This window comes from Panthera tigris, chromosome C1 (assembly GCF_018350195.1).
Source record: "Panthera tigris isolate Pti1 chromosome C1, P.tigris_Pti1_mat1.1, whole genome shotgun sequence".
NCBI classification, from domain to species: domain Eukaryota; kingdom Metazoa; phylum Chordata; class Mammalia; order Carnivora; family Felidae; genus Panthera; species Panthera tigris.
This window is the reverse complement of record NC_056667.1, coordinates 86,230,869-86,255,072: the sequence shown is the minus strand read 5'-3', so window position 1 is coordinate 86,255,072 and position 24,204 is coordinate 86,230,869. Positions and strand designations below refer to the sequence as shown.

At 35.4% G+C, this 24,204-nt stretch overlaps 1 protein-coding gene across 3 annotated transcripts in view; it reads left to right on the top strand.

Annotated features, from left to right (window-relative positions):
- The window catches only part of OLFM3 (olfactomedin 3), a 43,655-nt gene extending 24,050 nt beyond the window's left edge, over nt 1-19,605 (top strand). For all 3 annotated transcript variants that reach the window (XM_042996553.1, XM_007093619.3, XM_042996554.1), the window contains 2 exons: nt 17,735-17,841; nt 18,928-19,605. In XM_042996553.1, the coding sequence (XP_042852487.1) occupies nt 17,735-17,841; nt 18,928-19,605 (785 nt within the window). The remainder of the gene's footprint in view (nt 1-17,734; nt 17,842-18,927) is intronic.
- Nucleotides 19,606-24,204: the final 4,599 nt, after the last annotated feature.

Genomic DNA, 24,204 nt, shown 5'->3' with positions numbered 1-24,204 from the left:
CACACTTTTTCACCTTAACTAGTCTACTAGCAATCATGACTCCAGTGGATTCCATGACTCCCATTCTTGCACCCCTTCACACATTGTTAACATTATTGCCAAAAGGATTTTTTGAAGCCTCAATCTGAAATTACCTTGCACTGCGGAAAATCTCCTAGACTCCCTTACGTCCTGTGATACAGTCCACAGCTTATGCGGCCCTCCCTACTTCTTGCACCTTACGTCCTGCCACTCCTCCCCTCACACGCTACATCCCAGTCATGTGTATTCTCTACTTTCTCATTGCAGGGAGGTGTTGAGATGCTGTCCCTTCTCCTGACAAATTTTATCCCCTGCTTATCCTTTCTGTGTCAACATGCTTGCCATATGAGACAAACTTCCATTCATTCTTCAGGTCTCAGTTTAAATATCATGTCTTGCCACACTCCCTCACTGCTCTCCCGATGTATACTATGTGCCAGCTAGGTGCTCCCAGACCCTGATAGGTCACCAATGATTGCACTTTTCATGCTTCATTATCATTGCATGTGTAACTGGATGGCTATCTTCCTAGATTTTTGTTCCATGGGAACAAGAACAATGTCTATGATACTCACCTAAATCTCATATTCCCCAATGCCTAGAAAACTGCCTAACAAAGAAAAATTACTCAGTGAGTATTTGCTGAATAAATTCTACAATGAGTCATATAGTAACAATTTATAAATTTCAAAGAATAGATATTAGCTATTTCAAGTCTTATTTGAAAAAAAAAAAGCTTTCTTAGCCACATATTTCAATCAGGTGGTATAGGACTTAAGACTAAGCTAAGCAAAAGTTATTTGACATATCACTTAAATATTTCCTTATATGTTCTTCTTTTATAATTGTTATGAAGTTTACTGCTAATATACACTAGGTAAATATTACTGACCTAAGTGAATTCTGTTATATAATTTTTAATGTTTATTTATTTATTTTGGGAAGGGGGAAGGGAAGAAAGAGGGATAGAATCCCAAGCAGGCTCCACACTGTCAGCACAGAGACTGAGGTGGGGCTCAAACTCATAAACCCTGAGATAATTACCTGAGCCAAAATCAAGTCAGACACTTAACCAACTGAGCCACCCAAGCGCCCCAAGTTGTATTTTATTTTTAAATCATGAAATACCTTTGGCTCACTGTACATGTTACATAGTTTGCCAGATGAAGTCTCCACCAAACTAGATAAGAAAATCTCAAGGCAAGACTTGTTTGAGTACCCTCAATATCTAAGTTACTTTGGGGGTTACAAAAAAAAATATCCAGATGAATTTTTATTAGCTCAGAAAATATTTGATTAAAGATTCTCTGGGGGCACTGGGTGGCTCAGTTGGTTAAGCGTCCGACTTTGGCTCAGGTCATGATCTCACAATTCGTGGGTTGGAACCCCACGCCAGGCTCTATGTTGACAGCTCAGAGCCTGTTTAAGATTCTGTGTCTCCCTCTCTCTCTGCCCCTCCCCTGTTCATGCTGTGTCTCTGTCTTAAAAATAAACATTTTAAAAAAATTTTTAATTAAAAAAATATATATTTTCTATAAATGACAGTGCATAGGATTGGTCTGTGTAGGGCTTTGACTTGCTTTGGAAGAGGACTAGTTGTTACAGATGAATCGCTCTAGAGCCTGAGAATCAATTCACTTGGTTGTTCCTAGAATCTCACAATAAACCAAAGCCATCAACTTTGTATACTGACACCAGTTATCTGCTAAGTATACATGCAGTCAACTAAAAGAAGGACAGGTAATAGAATAGTTCTAGCTAGTAAACACCTTGAACCTTAAAGGGTGCCAGTCAGGTTTTTGAGGGACTGGCATGGAATATTCTTGGAATTTATTCAATTTTAGAAATGAATTTCACTTCTAACATACATTCTGAGTTGACTCAGCTGGAAATAATGTCTACCACAGTTAGGAAATGAAATCTACACAACTCTCAGCTCTTTCATAATTCTGCTTGTTTTTTGTCTACACATAACTCCTACACACAGCCTCCTTCAATATTGAAAATGATATTTGGGAAAAATGGTTTTAATTTAAGTGGACACAAATTCATCCTATTCCTCCTTACTGAACCATGGATAATGTTTCTATGGTGTCCTTAAACCTTAGGACTGCAATCCACAATATATAGATTTTTTTTTTAACAACAAAGGTTCTTTTTATTAGTTTTCCTTCATAAACAACAAAGTTGAAAGAATGTGACTGTCAAATTAACTGCATTAACTAGTTAATATTTTATTTTAACTAATTAATATTTTTATTTTAACTAATCAAAAACAAAATCTAGCAACTAATACAAATATTAGACACCAGTAAACAGTATTCAACTTTCTTAATGAGATGGTTGCTGTTTGAATTAATTGATATGACCTTACAAGAGACTGGAAGTAATTTTCAGATGTTATAAACTCTTTCCTGGATTATTAGCAGCCCTCAGATCCCTACTTACCTAGTAGAGAGACCAGTGGCTCAAACAATGACTGTAAGTCATTTATGCTTTTTGTCCCAAGAACTGGGTACTTTTCTATGTCACACCATTTTTATGTCCAATAGCAAACCTACCTACTGAGAGTATCCTAAGCAATGAGGATATTTATGATATTTATCAACTGGATCATAATCGTTAATTACAAAGTAAAAAACATGTTCAGGTAGAGACAGACAGCCCTAATGCTATGAGGTATGAAGTCACATGGTCCCTGAAAAATTAAGTAATCTTCATATTGTCCATTTAAAAATTATTCCAGTTTGAAAGGAAGTATCTCATACATATGTTTCCAGAAGAAAAACAAACATGATTGTGAGTGGTGTCTTAAGATCTAGTTTGATTAATACTACTTAGTATTTATACTTGCTGGAAATTAATAAAGATCGGATCAAATGATCTTTTAACACCATGCCTACTATCAACTCATAACTAAATGCCCAATTATCAACATCTCAGATCACATTGACTCAGAAAACAGGTATTAATCAACATCAGGACCATTAACAGGACATGTAAAGAAAAAACAAACACCAGGGGTTCAGTGTTCCAAAAGCACCTAAAATCCAGTTGCTTTTGGATCTGCAGTGGGACATTGGATAATTATAGTATCCTCAATATAGTAAGAAGAGTAGGAAGGCTCATCCATCAGCGGCATCTTCATTCTTCACAAAAGCCTTTCAACACAAACAACCAATTAGCAGAGGGCAGAAATGGATTGGGGAAACAGAATAAAATTTCAACAATGATGAATGCATTTCCGCTCACCTTTTCAATGAATTTGCTTTTAGGGAAAATGTCACACTGTATATCACATAAATTTTAAGATACTAAAAGACAAACTAGCTTCATTGCCTGCAAGGTCTAAGTTACTCTTAAATAGTAAATAAGGTGCTGAAGGAATCACAAGTCATTGAGAGCACTAGGATACCATTCAGCTTATCACTACTAGAGAGTTAAAGTTTTGGAGAAAGTAGAAATTACGGGGGGAGGGGAGGGCTTCAACAGTAATGCACTCTAGGGGCCTGAATGAAGTAATGTTCTTTCTTAAGCGCTTAATTTTCTCCTATGAGAGATTAAGTAAAGTCCCCTGTGCTTAATCTTATAAGTATCCCATTCTTAGACATGCAAAATATAATTATACGCATGTGAGAATCTGATGGAAAAAGCACAGCTAAAGCTCACACACACACCCTGAGATCATCAACAGGTGTTTAATGTGGATTATAATCAGTTCTCTGCCCCCTTACTCCCTCAAGTTAGTTCTACTTTAGGGCAATGGTGTGGTGCCATCTAGTGAAGCACAGGATGCCATCTTTCTATTAACACTAAGTTTTGAGGCTTCACGTTCAACAGAAATATCCATAGCACTCAAAACTTTAGGTCACAAATAATGACATTTGGTTACTGTCTTTGCCATGTTTATGCCAAATTAAATTTTAAAAGGGAAACCAAATTGTCTATGTGTCAACAGTCTTATTTGCTCATTCAGCAAGTATCTATTGACTCTCCGATATGTGCTGCTACTTTGGTAGGTATTTGGTGATATAAAGATGAGAGGCAGACTGTCTCCCTCTACAGTCAAGAAGCCTGCATTTCAGTGGCGACAAGGAGCACAAAAGTAGCTCACTACAGCAGTACTGAGAGATACTGCTTGACTAGCAGTATGGCCAGCTGTTCTAAATGTTTTAAGTCTAACTGCTGCAAGAACTCTGGGTTAGGCAATATTACTGGCAATTTATACTCAGTTTAAATTATTTTACCAAAAGTGCATGTTAGAGGCAACATATTTAAATCCAAGCCCTTCTGAGTTCAAAGGCAGATTTCTTCCCCAGCTTTCTTTCTTGATGTAGAAAGCAAGGAGCCAGAGAGTCCTTTTTCATTCTTCCCTAAACCTCACCTACATACACTCACACATCATTCCTCTCTCCAACCAATCTCTCAAAAACACCTCTTTCCTGCTTCCTCACTTCTACCACCCTAATCCAGACAGGCCTTCCTCATGCTCTCAGTTGCATTGCCACAATGGTGTCCTACCCACTCCCCTTTACCTGAAGTTATTCCCTCTCCACCACAGTAGGTGTTCAGAGTAGTCTTTTCCAAATGCAAATCTCGTCATATTACACCTATGTTTAAATGATTTTCTTTAAAAATTAAATCCAAATAGCTTTTCATGGTCTGTCTTGATGACATGGCTTCTGCCTAACTCTCTAGCCCTTTTCTCCCAAGTTTTCCCCATGTATTCACTGTAAGTTTTAACCATCCCAATCTTTCAGTTCCTCAGTCATGCGTGCTTTCTTATCCGGACACTGACCTTCTTCTCTCCTTTCATGGAATGCTCTTCCACTTTACCTATCAAAATTCTAATGATTTTGCGTTTTACACGAGACACCAACTTTTCTGTGGAGCCCTCTCCGACTGCTCCTTTATGTGGCTGGATTCTCCTGGCATAGTCTTCCACATTCCCCTGTCCCAGTTCTCATGAAACTTGGAAATTTTCTGAAAAAATGTGCCATTTTTTTAAATTTTTTAAATCTTTACTGCCTTAAAGACAAGTTGTCCTTTCTCTGACAGGTCAGGGGCCATCTAGGTCTTATTCCAGCTGAATGAAGTATCATAAAACACCCATAACATAATGGGTAAAAATTAGTGTCTACAGAGAGTTTGAGAGCAAATATTTTCAAAGCAAAAAGCTTTATGTTACTTTCGACAAATAAATGAGGATATGTCAAATATATAAAACATCTGTATCTTTTACAAAACCAAAAATCTTTTGGGGAAAAAAAGACAACAAAAGCACATCCTTTTTTCACCTTTGTTTCTGTTGCCATCTGTTCTTTCTTCATGGCAATGCAACATTTCACTATAAAACACATGAAACTGTGTTCTACCTAGCACTTAAAACAAGTGACATTGAAAATCTCAGTGAAAGCAGGAATTAACAGAAAAGTCAAACTGTGAGATTTAACTTGGAAATTTAATAGGGGAAATTAACAAAAATAACCCCATGGATTAAATTGAGATCTTCAAATGAGTCATTCACCAAGGACAGCCCTACACTCCCTAAAATTCTAGATTGTAACACAGAATGCAATTGCTCCTACCCATGTACTTGGTGATGACACATTCTTCCAGAATCCCAGAACCTAGTTATTTTAGCACATTTTTGGGTAATAGGTATATTTTACCATAAACTTATTTATTATTTATCTTCCTTTTTATGTCCTACATTGCCCTAAATTATAACTAGATTATAAGACGTTCAGGGATATAAAAATTGTGCTTTCAGAGGCAAGCATCAACTGCCAATTTATTTGGGATTTCATAATACAATTAGTTCTTCATTCAATCTGGATGTTACATAGGCTTCTCCTTAAACCTATGTTCATAGTATGAGCTCTCTTCCACAAAAAGTTGGCATAATTTTAAAAATATTTCATGAAACAAATCAAGACAAATAAAATGGTCACTTTCCTCAACTACATATTGAGTATATTTATCATTATACAGAATCATACACATGCATAAACATCAATTATAATTAGTTTAAAACTGTTAATTTTGGAAAAGTGAAAGTACTTAGAAATATATTACTCTTGATCTTTTTTACTAGACACCACTGAAAATTCATTCTAGTGCCGTCTCCGATACTACATCGATTATATCCATCATGATCGCCACCTTTCTCTCAACAGTATAACGGTAGGATTAAATATGCAAATAAAAGTTTAAGTAATACACACAGATTTTACTATACTTTACTGAATTCACTATGTAAAGTAGGGACAAACTTATTTTAAGTAGCTTTAATAGACTTTAAAGATCAAATCATATCTACTACTTGCTAAATGAGTTCCCCAATGGCCTTACGTAAAAAGAAACAACATAATGTCATAAATATATTCACTACTCCATTTAATTTATTTACATGGGCATAGCCTTAGGATTTAAATCCAGAAACTGTTAGTCCAGGATATTAAAAATACAATTATATATTAAAGAAATAAACAAAAGACAGATGGTTTTTATGCTTCGTTGATCCAAACAACAGATCTGCTGAATCCCAAATGATAGCTTTCCCCAAGCCACTGATTGATAAATATGGATCGCAATGGATTATAAAAAGTTTAAGATCTACAAGTCATCAGAAAATAAAACAGTCACTTTCCTCAGTTATTTGCATATTTTGTGAACATACATAACCATACACATGCAATATATTACAAAATGCTAATATTTTCATGTGTCTCACAGTAGACGGAGAAGCACAGCAGGATAAAAATCAGTGAAGCAAAACTCTTAACTTCCTTCTTTGCCATCCACTTTTGCAGGAACATTTGTCTTCCAGGCATTTGGGGAAATTATCCTTTCTGTCTGGCTTTGTCCTCATAAAAAAGTGAGAATGAAATAAGAAAGATAATGATTTATTTGAACAAAAACTAGTCTATGGGAGCCAAGAACTAGAAATGACTTCTATTGTTTATTTTACTTTTACAATTTCTGCACTCCATCAGAATCTGAAAATACCTTTGTTTACTTAACACTAAGATCCATAAAATTATATCTAAAAAACCAGCCATTGTTTATAAATTCCTGAACCTTAATTTTTGGATGAATTTTAGCTTGGAATCAAGTAACTATTTGGAAGATAAACTTCAACTGGAAAGAAATCAACAGTGAGAGCCCTGCTTTTTTTGCTTCCCAAGAGTAGATGATGATGGCCAACAACCATGATCACCCTGATGGTGTGTATGTGTTTTACCACAACCACAAATACCACCTTCTTCTCAGCAACATGTAAAAAAACGTCTGTTGATTCCATGTCCAAAGTTCCCTTAATTAGAATAACAAAATGGCAAGCCTCAGAACTTCCATTTTGGAGATGAGGAAACTCCACTCCACAGAGTAAGTGCATTATCCAATTTTACATGAGATTTAATGCTGCAGCTTGGATTAGGAACCAGATTTCCTAACACCCACCTCAGCATTCTAAGCTGAATGGAATATACTACACAAACAACATTTCCTTGGAAATTTTCTGGAAATTTGTGGAAGTAAAAACACAGACACCTCCCCCAACCAAAAAAAAAAAAAAAAAAGTATAGAAGGACAGAGCATGGTTACTCATGGTCCCTAAATAGATTAAACTACCATCCACTCATGGGGTTCATTTGTTTATTCTCTTTTCCATCTCAGTTTCTCCCTCTCTACTAGATTAAGAAAAGTTTGTTTGCCTTTAGGAATAAACAGTAGCACCAGCACAATAAAAAGTCCCCATGGCCCGATATTTCTCCACCCCCATCTCCCCTGTTGCTTCTCCTTTGAAACAATCTTCAATAGTGAAGCTTTGATTTACAGTCTTCAAAACCAATTGTGATCCAGCTTCTGTTCTTAACACTGTCTTCATTTGATTCTTGTGATCACCAGTGACTTCTTGTTACTAACTTCCATGGTCATTTTTGTTATCTTATTTTTATTAGATATCTCAGTGGTATTCCCCCCAAGTCAGAACTTCATCCTTCTTAAAAGGTTGTCTTTTCTTCCCTTAACACGACACTATTTTTAAGTCCCATTTGTAGCTTCTTTGGGGCTCTTTTGCTGGGTTGCAATGCCCCAGACCTCTGTTCTAAATGTTTTTTGTCTTTTCTGTATATACCCTCCCTCTAAGGCAGTATTTAGCCTCTGCCTTTCACTAGACTGTCCAAACTGTGTCTCAAAGGGTGTCTCTGCTCCCTAGATTTTTATATTATCTTCTTTACACCTCCACTGGCATGCATACTAATCATGAACAACTTAATCTGAATTCTTGATCTTCTCTCTCAAACCCATTTCTTCTTTAATCACTTCATGTGAGTAAACGGCACTACAATCTTCCCAGCTGAACAAGCCAAAATTTGGATGTTATCTTGGACTACCTTTTTAATTTAAGGTTTTCTTCAGTTTCTCTTTTCACTTTACATCCTAGCATCTCTTCTGAAGCCAGTCCTATCAACTTTATCCCAAAAAAACCATAACCCAAGCCATCTGCTATTTTCTATCCCCGTCACCACTTCCATCATCTCTCACCTGGACAAATGAGCCAATCTCTTAATTGGTCTTTTCTGCCTATACTGTATTCCCTCTATAATTAATTTCCATCATACTAGCTAGAGTGATCTTTTTAAAATGTAGCTCACATACCCTCACTCCCCCCATCTTCTTACAACTCTGATAGCTTCCCATCATAGCTTGAATGAAATACAAATATTCTGATTTTACAAAAGTTTATTTTTTGGAACACCTCTCCAATCTCTTCTACTTTTCCAAGTGTGCCCTAGACACACTGGCCTTTTTTTTTTTTTTTTAATTTCTGCTTCTCTTGCTCACCAAGTATGCCCAGATATAGACCCTCTGCAAAAACAGTAAGAATAACATTTTTTAAAGTTGTACACACACACACACACGTATGTATCTTCACGTGTGTGTGTGTGTGTGTGTGTGTGTGTGTGTGTGTGTATAATTTAAACTTACCAATGACCCTGTGAAATAGATATTATTACTGTTGTTATCCATTTGACACTAGGATGTTAAAAACTGTAAAAGATCCCTGGAGAGTAAGTGATAGAATCAGGATCCAAATCTAGACAGTCAGACTCCTTAATTCATACCCCCAGCTTTAAGATGCTGCCTTCTCCTAGCTGATCCACTGTCTGAATGGCCTTTCCTTCAACTTATGGTTTCAGGGCTTCTTGTCAATTAGATCTCAGATTAAGTATCACCCTTTCTGAAAGGTCCTCCCTACTCATCCAATCTAAAACAGCCCCAGAGTCACTATCAAATTATTCTATTTAAATATCTGCACTAAAATTTTTCCTACCTGATATATTCCTTATTTGCTTCTTTCTTTTGTCCCCTCTTTCTTCCCATCAACATGGAAGCTTCACCAGAAAAAAAGGTGTCCTTTCTTTCTTACCATTGAAATTCTAGTACATAGGAACAGTGCTCCATGATCATTAAATCTCAGCTTGATAAATGACTAATGAAATGAATGAGTAAATAAATGACTCATTTAAGCTATTATTTTAAAATGTTTATAACTTTAGGATTTTAATTTTTCGCTTGAAGTGTGCTTTGTAGATTAATGCTATAAAATTTCATTTACTCAAAGAATGCCACTGTGCGATGGGAAGTTACAGTGGACCCAGGTCAAACGCAGGTGGCACCAGGAATATAGAGGCTGGCACTGCACACTGTGAGTCACTGGGCAGATGGGAGATAGCTAATAGGTGACCGACATGGAGGAAAATGATGGAGAGAGGAGTCACATAGAAGAATCAAAGAATGTAAAACACAAAGTTCATAAATGTTCACAGGAATATCTCTGGCCAGAGACTTATATATAAAATATCTTTATTTGGAACCAGAGCCTACATGGTTTCACATGCATATTTTTAAAATGGTTTATATCTGAGAGCACATGGGTGGCTCAGCCAGTTAAGCATCCGGCTTTGGCTCAGGTCATGATCTCACAGTTCATGGATTCGAACCCTGAGTTGGGCTTTGTGCTGACAGCTCAGAGTCTGAAGCCTGCTTTGAATTCTGTGTCTCCCTCTCTCTCTGCCCCTCCCCTGCTTATGTTCTGTCTCTCTCTCTCAAAAACAAACATTAGAACATTAAAAAAAAAAACAACAGTTCACCTCTAACTTAAAAACCATTCACTGAAATCTCAAAGTTTACAAAATTGTATTGATTTACTAAATAATAGAGATAAGTTTCCTTCACACAGACAACTACCAATAAGACACATATGTAAGACCAAATAGGTCTAATCAATACAATTCTAAATGTGTCCTTTTAGACCCTCATATTTTTTTATAGAAAATTAAACATGGGAAACTAACTGAACTTGCTTGTTTCTATGTTTGACAGTTAACAAGTATGTTTTGTAGGGAACTAAAGGTAAATGTGGTTTAAAATGAGGTAAATTTTAAGGAGGATTATCTTAATGGAAACAGTGCCATTATAAATTTTAGTACTCAGGGCTGGCTTTCTAGAATTTTTATTTAATATCAACAGATATTCAGTGCACTTGATGCTACATCCTTTTCCTCTCCATGTAGTTTTAGTCTAAAATAACTTCTTTAACTTTCCTTGTCTGTTGATTCAAAAAAGAAAAAGAATAAAATAAGAAATGGGAAGGATAAGCAATGGTATTTTGAGAAGCTACAACATATGGCCCTATTTTGTCTCCCTATTCCCCATATATCCCCAGCACCTAGCACAGTATTGGTACTTAAGCTCTCAGGAAATGGTTGTTAAATGAATAATTATTTTACATTTAAATATTAAATATTGGGGGTGCCTGCATGGCTCAGTCGTTGAGCCTTTTACTCTTGATTTCAGCTCAGGTCATGATCCCAGGGTTGTGGGATGGAGATTCTATTCGATCTCTCTCTGCCCCTCTCGCCCACTCTTGCTCTCTCTCTCAAATAAATAAATAAATATTAAATATTAATTTTATTCTCTCATGTATTTAGATAAAATGTCCATTGCTACAAGAAGAAAGCCAAATCATTTTTAGTTTATGTGTCAGAAGCTTTTAAGTCCTGGTGTAAATTCTATCTTAATTCCTCGTCTAAGTGATCTAGGCTCAGCAGTATCCCTCTGCCATATGGATACAATGCTGGGTAAATCCAGACACCACAGAGGCCAAGACACCCCAAGTGCTGTCAGTTTTGGGAAAGGTTGATTATATCAGATTCTTGGCATGATTCCTAGTCCCAAATATAGTTCTTATACAGGTTTTATCTATCCAACTCAATTCATATTAAAGCTATGTTACATAAACTGAGTCCAGAGGCTCATTCACACCCATAAAATCAATCAGCATATGAAATACACACATATCTGAGGCATATATTGACTGTCCTGCTTTGTCCAAACTGTGCTTCAGTCATCAGGCAGTAGACCTATGTTAGGGGAGGTGACTTTGCTGATAAAGGTTAAAAATCTCACTCTGAGTTTTAATGATATAGTCTGGCCATCTAAAATGTTAAGTCAAACTCCATAACTATAAATTCTCCATTCACTTTCAGTATTAATACAATTTGAGATCAGTATAACTTCTTACTGTGTTTTCACTTGGCCATTTCCTCTGGATATAAGGTGTTATGGAAATGAACATTCCATTATGTTCATGTTTCATACTGAGACATTATACTGATCTATATCCAGATAAGTTTTAACTGACTTCTGAGATTTCAGGTATTTTTTTTTCAAAAGTTCATTCATCTTTAAAAGATACTTTTCACTCTTCCCTTTTGTGGCCATCACTGAATGCCAGTGGCCAAAATGAAATTGAATCCCTTTGTGACTTCTGACTACAGCAGGAACTGTAAAAGGCATTTCAGTGCACCTTCACACATCAGCAGGAAGACGATGTCTTCCCCTCTTTCCAAAAGCTCAGACAGAAGTACAATATTCAACCCATGCCCTTACAAAGAGATGATAAGGTGCAGGTTGTATGAAGACACTACATAAGGTCAGCAAATTGGCAAAGTAGTGTAGATTCACAAGAAGAAATATATAACCTACACTGAATGAGTACAGTGGGAGAGGCAAATGGCACAACTATCCGTGTGGGCACTCACACTAGCAAGGTGCTTATCGGTAGACTAAAAGTGGATAAAGATTCTCGAACATAATAAATCTAAATCTTACCAAGTAAGAAAGGAAGAGGGCAAATATAAGGAAGAAACAATTGAGAGGTACAGGAAAAAGTAATCTTATATACAACTTCCAATAAAAACTGTTAAAAAATAAAACTAAGATATTTTCCAAGAAATTTTAGATGCCTGTGCAAAGTGGGTCATGTTTTTCCTAGGTCATAGTCATTAGTTTGAAATAAAATGCACACCATTTCTCCTTGAATTACATGCATAATACCTCTTAGTACAGCTCCTACACATGTACTAACAAATGTAATCACCTATTAACTTTTAACCTCTCTACGAAATAACTGATGGATGTAATTCCTGGTAAGGATCCTAATTTTTTAGGATTGAAATAATTAGAGGGAAAGGTTGCCATGTCCATTGTGAGAAGGAGATACAAGTTTAAAAAACACAATTTCAATCTGGTCCTTACAGGACTAAAGCCTAATTAAAAATCAGAATAATAACAGGCTTCATTTCTGGAGACTATTTCTATCTTCAATTTCCATCTACTTCCTGAACTTGCATGGAAGCAAGGCATTTAAAAACCTGGAAATTATTTTTCAATAGAACATATATAGATGTGATTTTTACTTTTTTAAATTTAATGACTAATATTAAGTTTTTGCAACTGTTTTAACTTTTAAAATTATAATTTAATTACTGTATGGACATGACTAGAAAATTATATGCTTAGAATAAAAAGCAAGCCTCCTTTCTCCAGGAGCAACCACATTTCAGTTTCACTTTAGGGCTTCAGGTGGTGAAATCCAGACCTCTAATGCTATGTTTATTTTTCCTTTTTTTTTTTAATCAATTTTGGACAACATTTACTGACTTTTGCTCTGCAAAATGCAGACTTAAGTCACTTAGCCAAAGCCACTTCCTTGTCTCCTCATTATATGCTTTTAGGACTATTCACAGTTCAACCCTTAGCAACTTTGTAACTTCAAGCCTCCTATTTAAAACTTTATTGTTTTTTCAACAACTACAGGAAAGCTCTTAACACCCTATTTTTAAGTATGATGTGAATTACATCTCCATTCTTTCTTTCATCTCTTTTCCTAATTTTCAGTTCTTTCATAGTGTGAAGTTTATTCTTCTAGGTTATCATGGTTGGAAACATTTTGTCGTTTCTATAATCACAGAATAGATGAAATATTTATTAAGTATTCTGTAATTAGTTCATGGGCTGATTCTACAAGCAAAACATGAGTTTTATTATTTGTTATTTATGTCATTATTATGACCATGCTCATGTTGTTCTTCTGGAGCTCAGTGGGGGACTCTGCTATATTCCTTTTCTCTAAAAGCCCAAGGTCATATCCGTGCCATTCAAAAGTGAAAATTACTACAGTTAAGTTCAAATAAATTTTCTTTTTACGTATGTACTTCAGTAATTGCCTTCACTATACCCACCTTTTCTTAGAGGATCTCACCCAATATTTCTGTATCAATTCCTCTTCTGAGACCTCCTTCCTGCAGATGTTTGTTCTGGACTAATCTCTCTCCAGATCTACTGCACAGTTGTCCTCCTTGGGCAAGAAGTTACTGTTTTCCTGATCTCATGCCTTGCCCTGTCTTGGCTTACTGTTTATTTTGTTACAGTATATCCTCAGGTAACTTCTTAAGAAAAAGTACATTGTAGGTAACTTTTGGAAAGTTTTCATGTGAGACCAGATCCTTATTCTATTTTCCTCTGATTTTTTTGTCCTTGAATATACTGATTATTGTCTTCCAGCATCCAGTATCGCTAAGCCCAATGCCAGTCTAATTCCCTTCTGTTTGCACGTGACCAATTCCCATTCTTTCTCTGAAAAAGTTCCAATGTCTTCTCTATTATTAATCTAAAATTTCAGTAATTTTTTTAAGAGTAAATCTTTTTTCATTCATTAGGGCATGACCTTTTTTTAAAAAATTTTTTTAAGGTTTATTTTTAAGAAAGAGACAGACAGAGCATGTGGTGGGGAGGGACAGAGAGAGAGAGAGAGACACCCAGAATCTGAAGCAGGCTCCAGGCTCCAAGGTGTCAGCACAGAGCCCGACGCGGGGCTCGAACCCACAAATATAGGTATCATGACCTGAGCGAAGTCAGATGCTTAACTGACTGAGCCACCCAGGCGCGCCCCTATGCATGACCTTTTAATCTGAACAAAGGTTTCCCCCACTATCTCAGATTACTACAGAATTCCTATGAAAACTTTCCAAAGCCAAAATGGTAGAAAGTAAAGAAGCAATTACTATTAATGTATATGGAAATTTCTAAGCATTTCCAGACCCAAAAAATAATCTCTCAGGCTTTTCTGATCCCTTAGGGCACATCTGCTAACAGATGCTCAAAATAAATCCAGATAAAGCACGGATGCTCTTAGACATAGTTCAAAGCTATGGCAGCTTGATGGTAAGATGCCAAGTGTGGTTCCCAGGGAACCATATGGTAGTATGAACTCCCAGGGAGTTTGGTGACGCCATTCTCACTTCTAGGGGTAACACAAACTTTTGAAGGGCAGAGGATACCTGTTTTTAGGTTTGGTAACTAGGGAAATACCCTGTATAATTTCTTTGATAATTTACTTTTTCTCTCTCCTTTCATTCTAAAAACTTGGCCTTCAGATGTAGGAGCTTCTGGGTTGATTCTACACGCATCCATATTTTTTCTGTATTGTCTATCTTTTTGATTTGAGACCGATGTTTATCTTCCAACCTATTTTTTAAAATGTACTATTTTTTAATTGCCAGTAGCTCTTTTGTGTTTTCCTTTTACAGTGAACAGTTTACAGTATGCAAAACTCTACAGATACTAGGATCTCTTCTCTCTGTATTATCTCTCTTCTTATGGGGTCTGTTTTCTCTGCACTTTTAGTCATTCTTATTGTAAGCTTTTTGAAAATGCGTGCTTACCTTTGCTTATCCATTCATTTTTAAAGATCTGAACAATAAATCTACTTGGAAACTGTATTTAGGTAGGGCTTGTCACTCTATTCCCTAGTGAGTAAGGTAGGAGACTACCAATGTCAGAATGCAAGAGCCTTCATTCTGGAGCTCCAATGCCTACATCAGTTGCCCTAATCCTTTTCAAGTATTTAACACAGATTTGTAGATTTTTTAAAACTGCCTCCTGGGGTCCTGGATCTAGGGATGAAGACAGGATCAACTGCTCTTCAGGCATGCTTTCAGTGGTGACCTGCTTTCAGGGCCCTATATCACCAATACCCTCACAGGAACCGTTTCTGAGTCCTTTCTCTTCTTCAAAGCAAAGCAGCTCCCTTCTTAGCACTTGCCTCCTCTGCCTGGACACTAATGCATCTTACCTTATCCTACATCTTTAATTACCACTCTCCATCACCTTCTGCCTTTTAGAAATTGGTTGAAGTTTCTTCTCCACTGTCTCTTATACCATTCTCTCTGCTTTGGGCTTTCTTCCACCAGTGTGTTTCTCCCTCATTATCATTTTAATTAGATCTTAGACAAGAAAGGAGATGAAAACATTTATTAGTCCATCATATTTAAGCCAGAGTTACTTTCATATTTTACCTAATTTATCTACTTCTATTTTGTTTAATAAGAATTCATTATTCATGCCTAAGGGAGCAAATATGTTCTGTGGTGTTTTTCAGTAGATGGGATATCTTCCGATTTCAATTCACTTGAGATTTTCATGCACTTATCATCCATGAACTTAGAAATGTTTACATAGGACATCATTAAAGATCATATTACTTTCATTTACTGTGCTTTCAGAGAACATACTCAACAAGATTCATTCAGAATGTATTTGTTTTTGTCTAGTTCAAACTGATACCACTTACCCACATACTGTTCCTATGTTTACATCGAGTTGATAGTCTAAACAGGTTTAACCCAACAATTTGCTATTCAATATAGATAATGTCATAAAATCTGTTTAATTATCTGCCTAGTTTATCAGGTATAAGGAAACTAAATTCATTTATATAAAGTATATAAAAATGCCATCATATCTAATTTCTTTCACAAAAGGAGAAAAAAATGTATTCCATTCAGGTTTCATGAAGTGTTAGAGATTATTAAATTTGCAGTTATCACTGAAATAATACAAAATATAATGTTATCACTCATCATCTTCCTACCTGAACAGCTTAGTATTCTGCCAGTTACTAATTATTCTTACCAGAAGCACATATAGAGAAAAAGAGTCAAAATAAACTCCAAGCTAGAGAGTTAGTTATGTCCTTGATTTGCTTTAGGAATCTTTTTTTTTCCTTGAAGTTTGTTTATTTTTGAGGGAGAAAGAGAGAGAGCTGGGGAGGGGCAGAGAAAGAGAATCCCAGACAGGTCCCACACTGTCAGCACAGAGCCCAACAAGGGGCTGGATCTCATGAATTGTGAGATCAGGACCTGAGTGGAGATCAAGAGTCAGTCATTAACTGACTGAGCCACCTAGGGGCCCCAGGAATCTGTTATCTTCCAAATACATGGGAATAGGAACTAACTAGAAATTTATAAATTCCAAGGATAGGCAGAGAAGGGTGGAAGAAACACTGAACAAACAGAACAACAAAGAAAAAGTAGGTAAAAAAAACATAAAGGGGGGAAAAGGGGGTGTAAATGGACAGGATATTCTTTTACACTAAAGGTCAACATTGATAGGCATTCATATTGCCCTTCACAATGTGTAAAGGTCACTTTTAATTTTTGCTATTTAAAGTCTTTTAAAATGCCTGGGTTTCTGTTTGGCTTATGTTTTGGCATTTATGAAGTCTGAACCTTTCCTAAAATCTAACACTTAGAGTGATAAAAACATAATTTTTCAAGAAAGTCATTAATTTTTCATGTGTATTGCATTGATTGATACTCTATATCTTTCACTGCATGTGCCTACAGGGTCTGGAGGGCTTGAGTTTTTTGTGATTTTGTGTTTGTTTGCACCTTCAATGGCTGCTGTATCAGGCCCTGCCATCTGCACAAGGCATACCCTTCAAAACTCTACCTCTTTCAGGTAGACTGAATTTTTATTGTATATTCTATAAATGTATCTTTCAAAGGAGCTGCTCATTCATCAACACAAACTTTAAATCAGCTTACAGAGTTCTTTCTGGCCTGCATAAATTGTCCAAAATCTCAAGGCATGGGGTGGAGGAGGGATAGGAGAGCAGGTGATCAGGTAAACAGGCCCGTGGTAAATTTGTTTATTTTTTCTGACTTCTTATTAAGATGAAGCAGCTGCTAAAGTGGTATAAAGACAATGGCTTTCCTCACTATCTCTTTCCAGATTGTACAAATCATTTCCCATTTTAAAACACCCATTCTTGAGATTTAGAGCCCTGAAAAAGCCAAGTACTCATGGTTCAAATTATAGTTAAATGCACAGTACCCTACATGAATGATCATTAATTCAGAATATGTGATATTAATCTCATGGTTTTGCTTTATTTCAGAATCCTTTTCTTACTCTTGAAAATCGTATGAGTGTGGTAGGAGTTTGACTGTGGTTTAAATATGTGTGTTGCAATCATTGGTCATGTTCACCCAACATGTTTATGTTTTTCTAATTTCAGCATGTGGCAAATTGATGAAAATCACAGGCCCAATTACAGTCAAGACATCTGGAACCCGATTTGGTGCTTGGATGACAGATCCTTTAGCATCTGAAAAAAATAACCGAGTATGTTGTTTCCACAAATGTCTTTGTTTAGGATTATGTTTTATTTGCACTTTATATCGATTGAACTATTTGTTTTCTTCAGGAATATTAGTTTCAACTTGAAAAGTGTTACACTGTTTGCAAGTATTCTTAGTTTGATAACATTAGCATATCTACAGCAACCTTATTTTGGTAAAATGTTCTATCTTACAATTCACAAGTAAGTCTAATTGCTCTAATAGTCTGTTTTATGCTAAGAAAAAATGCTTATTACAAGTATACAAAATTTTCTATATACTCCTTCTAAAACCTGTTCCTTAGCGTAAGAAAAAAAAAAAAAACACTAAATGACAAACTCAAGAGCTAACCAATTTGCTAAACAAGGTGAAGCGTCTCTGGAATCTAAAGGTAATTTTAAAGTAAATAGCACTGAAACTTTTGGGGTGCATTTTCATAAGCTCACAATGCCTGTATTAGGCAAATCAACATACTGGAAACCTACCACAGCTCTACTTACAGTCTATTACAGAATTCAGTTTACATTAACATTCTCAAGGGTTACATCCAAATGAGATTAGTAGCTAAATTAGTAAAATAGTTTCACTAAAGAGTAGTTGTACTTATAAGGCGATCCAGTGAACAAGCATTACTAGAAGTTTCTATGGTATCAATAAAGGAGAAATAAATTAAATGTGTAAAACTAGGCCATATATTTTTCAGAGCAAAAGATGGAATAAATTTGCTGCAGGTGATATTTTTTGCAGTTATCACATTGCACTGATTGTAAAACTGGACAAAGTGATGTGATTTGCATTGACACGTGTTTAGTTCACTCGGTCATATGCACTGAATGGTCAAATAAATAAAAAGGGCAAAAAGAAAATCAACTTCAAAGCAGTAAAGTCAGTTGTTTACTTTCCACATGGAAAATGCCACTATTTTTGCCTGTAGTACTATCACATTGTAAGAGGTCACCAGTAAGATGATGTGGTTTCCAGATCCTGAGAACAGGGATATTAATATATGCTGACTCTGTCTTTATTTTGGAATTCTCAGAAAATTACAGAGTTTAGTCACTCCTTTTATTTTTTCCCCCCTTTTCCTCAGGTCTGGTACATGGACAGTTATACTAACAATAAAATTGTTCGTGAGTACAAATCAATTGCAGACTTTGTCAGTGGGGCTGAATCAAGGACATACAACCTCCCTTTCAAATGGGCGGGAACTAACCATGTTGTCTACAACGGCTCACTCTATTTTAACAAGTATCAGAGTAACATCATCATCAAATACAGCTTTGATATGGGGAGAGTGCTTGCCCAACGAAGTCTGGAGTATGCTGGTTTTCACAATGTTTACCCCTATACATGGGGTGGATTCTCTGATATCGACCTAATGGCTGATGAAATTGGGTTGTGGGCTGTGTATGCAACTAACCAGAATGCAGGCAATATTGTCATCAGTCAACTTAACCAAGATACCCTGGAGGTGATGAAGAGCTGGAGCACTGGCTATCCTAAAAGAAGTGCAGGGGAATCTTTTATGATTTGTGGGACACTATATGTCACCAACTCCCACTTAACTGGAGCCAAGGTGTATTATTCATATTCCACCAAAACCTCTACATATGAGTACACGGACATTCCTTTTCATAACCAATACTTTCACATATCCATGCTTGACTACAATGCAAGAGATAGAGCTCTTTATGCCTGGAACAACGGTCACCAGGTCCTGTTCAATGTCACACTTTTCCACATCATTAAGACTGAGGATGACACATAAGCAAATGTAATTTGTTTTCATTTATCTAAACAGTGTCATTTGTGATAAACTCTTTAGAATCCCTTCTGTTGTTCCTTTATTAGAACTCCTCATCATTTCTCCAAAGCATTTTTTTATTATCAAGTTGGTTTTTCAAAAATACAGCTGAGCCTGTCGAAATCAGCCTGTTGGAAACACATCTTAACTCCTAAATTTACAGGGCCTATCATGTCCTTGTCATGAAAAGCACTAAAAAGAGTTTAAATGGCTAAAGTCATAGTTTTGCAAAAGATTAATGATCTGCCTTATATTAGAGTCAGAGACTAATGATGGCTTAAATGCATGAATGTCTTTTTTTTTTTATCGTCATTTTTTTACTGTCTTTTGCTCTACATCAGGAAATATTTTGGTAGGAATTAGGGGAAAAAAAGCACTTTCCTCCCATTTCTAAAAAAGATTTAAGGATTTTATTTATATGGAAAAATTATAGTACTCATTTTGCTGTTCTAGAATTCTCTGATGCGGTGCTGTACAGTCATTTTTAAATCTCTTGCTAACATTTTATTGGCAATATGTATTTCTACCATTGCAACCACCATTGTGCAATTGTATCTCTTCACTTCTGTGAAAGTAAGTAATATTTTTTATAAAATACACTGAAGTTTAATCTCAGTAATTATTATGGGCCAATTTTCAAGTGTGGTCAAGAAGGAAACATCTTCAACTTAACCCTTTATTTAAAACTATAAACCAGAAGAAAAAAAAAATCAAACTAAATCCCTTACATAGAATATTTATATTACCCCAGGTTTATCAGATCACTAACACTGAACGCTAAAACTGATTCCGTAAGGATGAGTTACTCTGTTCACTGCACTGAAAGCAACCCTTATTGTCGCTCGCAAAAAATGCAACAGAGTCAGAAAATTTGGATTTGACTGGATTTTACTCATTTATTATTCAACTAAACAAATTTTGTTCTTCCTAATATATAGTGTTGTAACAAGTTTTTACACACAACTTGCAACTTGTGTCAGGAATCTGAAAGTACATGAAGCACATAAAAAAGACTCTTAGAAAGAATCTTCCTGTGATGTCATCTAGATTTACATTATGAGCTGTAGAGGGTTACTGGCAATATCAGTGTGAAAGAAAATAGCAAGACTTGGAAGTTGTCTGTGCGGTTTAAATGTACAAAAAAACAATTCAGAAAACAAGATGAGAAAGCAACCCTTTGTTACCCTGATTCGCTATGTGTGCAAAATAATGTAACTAAAAAAGAAAGCTTTAGTAATATTTTATGTTTATAACTCCAAAAACATAATCAGTATTTATCACACATTTCACTGAGTTTGGACGTACTTTTCATATATTAAGAATACTTACCTAAGGCAGTTTTGCAGAAACTAGTGTGGGTTGGTTTCATAACTTAAAAAGTATATTCTATAACAAATAATGTATAACTTAAATTGTGGTAAATGTTTAGTTTCACACATACATACTAACAACTTCCTTTTAAAGTAAGGATATAATAATTCAGATAAAGCATTGTGTAAAAAAAATGCTAACACTTAAGAGTAATTCATTTCAAATGTCACAAGTAAAAACATACTTCTCAAATATCTCACTGTCAGTCATAGGATTAAATAACTCACTCTCGAGACTGTGAAAGTTTAGCAAAGATTTCTTTTCCTTTTTGCCTACAAAAAGTTAGCATGACTTAGTGACCACTCGGGTCCTTTTGCAAGGTTGTCTTCTCTTTCAAAATGTTTTATATGAGTTCTCCTCTGTTTTTGAGAGTTAGAAAATTTAGGGGATTCACTTGCCATTGTATACACATCACAAATATAATCAGCCAGTACTTTGTATATCAAGAGTTTGTATGAAGAAAGTCAATTTCAAAAATGAATGAATTTTTAAGGAGATGGCCTCTGATGGATATCTGGGTCTTCATTACTTGTTTTTGTTTTTTTTTTTTTAATGATGTAATATAGTATCACACACATTGGAAACCTGGATGATCACAGCTTTTTTGTGAGATGTGCAGCTTGTAAAGCACTCTATTGTTTTCTATGTAAGGTTTCATCACCATATCCAATTTACAGTGTATGTGCTGCTAGGGCAAGCACAGATTTTATTATTGTCATAGAGTTTAAAGTGTGATTTGCATTAAACATTTACAGTTCAAAAGCATTTTTCTTAATAAATTATCAGTTTTGTGCCTGAAATAAGAACTTACTCTAATCACTTTTTTTTAATCTCAGATTTTATGAGGGAAATATTTTTAAATCACCTACATAATCCAATCAGTAAAAAAATCCGAGCTCAGAAAGTCTTAATCCTAAATGAACTGTGCAACTGGTATTTTCTGAATTAATCAGATCATTAACAAACTGCCATGTCATTCAAGTAACAACAGAATCATGGTCTGATTGAGTTTACGTGACATCTGGATTTGTGGCACTTGAATCACAACACTTATTATCTAAACTTACATCTATTAGTTCATAAAATGATAGTGTTTTAGTATATTATCAATATGTAGGATAAAAGAGAAAATAATGGTAGATACCTAAATATAACATTATAATTGGATAAGATTTACCGTAAACTCACAATCTTTGGATTTTATCACCATACTCAGTCATTTCATTTTTGCAATCCATAGTACTCCTTCTAATGCAACACTGTCTTCAGAAATAATTTATTCCTAAGAAAATGGTCTTTATACCGGAAAATATCTACCAAACTTACAAGTATAAATTTTTCCAACAGAAGATTTATTTTTTAATGTAACTATATAAAGTTTTTCTTATGTTCTCCTAAAAATAAAAGGTATTTTCCTACTAAGGTAAGTGTTACATATTATAATCCTTTATTTTCCTTTTTTTCCCCAAAAAACAAATTAAAAATAAAATCCTACTGGTCTCCTTACCACTCAGGATTACCAAATCATTTCTGCAAATGCTAAATTTGAATGTAATTGATAGCAAAATTTAAAGTATCCCTTTGAGTTAGAATCAATATGGAAAATATAGACATTTCAGAGTTTCTAAAAGCTATGCCTTCTAAAAATATATATCAGATACTTTTGTAAGCAGAATTTTAAAATGGCATCTTGCTGACTTGACAAGGAAGGTATGATTATATCCTTTATGTACACCTTGAGTTCCTAAGGCACTATAAAACAATGGGCATTTACAGATAGTTACTTTGCCGTCTTCATCACCACATGGTAAGTCGACCACAAGAACTACTATAAAGTGGTCTACCTCTCACTATAGGCAGGGAGCATTAAATTAAAATTTAGCTGTTATAGGATGACACCAAGCCTTAATCTCTGACTTCTCATAGCTAGAAATAGTCATTTCTCAAAAGGCTCAGAGGCACTAAATATCACTCAATTCAGTAGGCTGTATCCATACTGAAATTAAGATCATGGAATGGTTTCTGGTTCTACAATTAAGCAAGCTCAGCATAAATAAATCTCTTAACTAAAATTTTTTCATAATGAGTGACTCTCCAGAGAAGGTCTGGGGGCTTTATAAAATATATTCTTTTGAATTGAGCTTACACTGGAAAAAATACAATGAAAACATTAGCTTATGGGAGAAAAACTAACTTCAAATTCTTTTAGCTATTTTTCTATAAAATAATGAATTCAACTGATGACAGTCTATTGAATAGAAAATTGTTCTACCCTTTAACCAATCAGAAAGAAAGCCTCCCAAAATGACTTTACCAAGCTGATTTATCTGATTCCCATCTTAAAATTATGTTATACAGTTTATCCCTTTGGGTTGAACAATTCCATTACGCTTAGAGGAATTTTAATCCTGTTTAGAGCCTGCTTTGTCTCCAAAATGTCAAACCAGATGGCAGAAAACTTATCCCCTTTGAAGCTCAGTTTATTGATTGCCATATAAGCTTTACAAGTATAAATTATTATTAAACACAACTTGGAAATGATATAACGACATAGAATTGTACCTTGCCAAAAGTACACAGTACCTTTCATAACTACAACCATCTTAAAACATTAATCCTAGTTACAGATGTGAAACAGCATGGTAAATGTGGAGAAGTTATCAGGAATACCTTAGTGCTGCAAGAAGTTTCTTGATAAACCATACACACAAAAGCAGTTCAATACTAATTTGCATCCCTACCAGTGCCATAGTCTGCCTAGAAGAGCTTGCACCCATTTTCTTAAAGAATATAAACTAAAATATTGCCATAATATATCATTCCCTACTGCAGCCAGACCTGGAAGTATCACATTATCAGCAGACATTTCCAAAAAATGAATATTTATGACAAAGGTCTTGAAGAGATCTCAAGAAACAGACTGACTAAAAGAAACATTAGCCATTTTAAATTTAAGCAGGTCAGAGAAATTTATCATATTGAGCTTGGTAAGACACACCCAGCTAAGTTCTTTGTATCACTCTTTTTTTTTTTTTAAGGTTATTTTCAGAGACAGAGACAGAGCGAGACAGAAATGTGAGCGGGGGAGGGGCAGAGAGAGAGGGACACACAGAATCCCAAGCAGGCTCCAGGCTCTGAGCTGTCAGCACAGAGCCCGACGCTGGGCCCAAACTCACAGATGGCGAGATCATG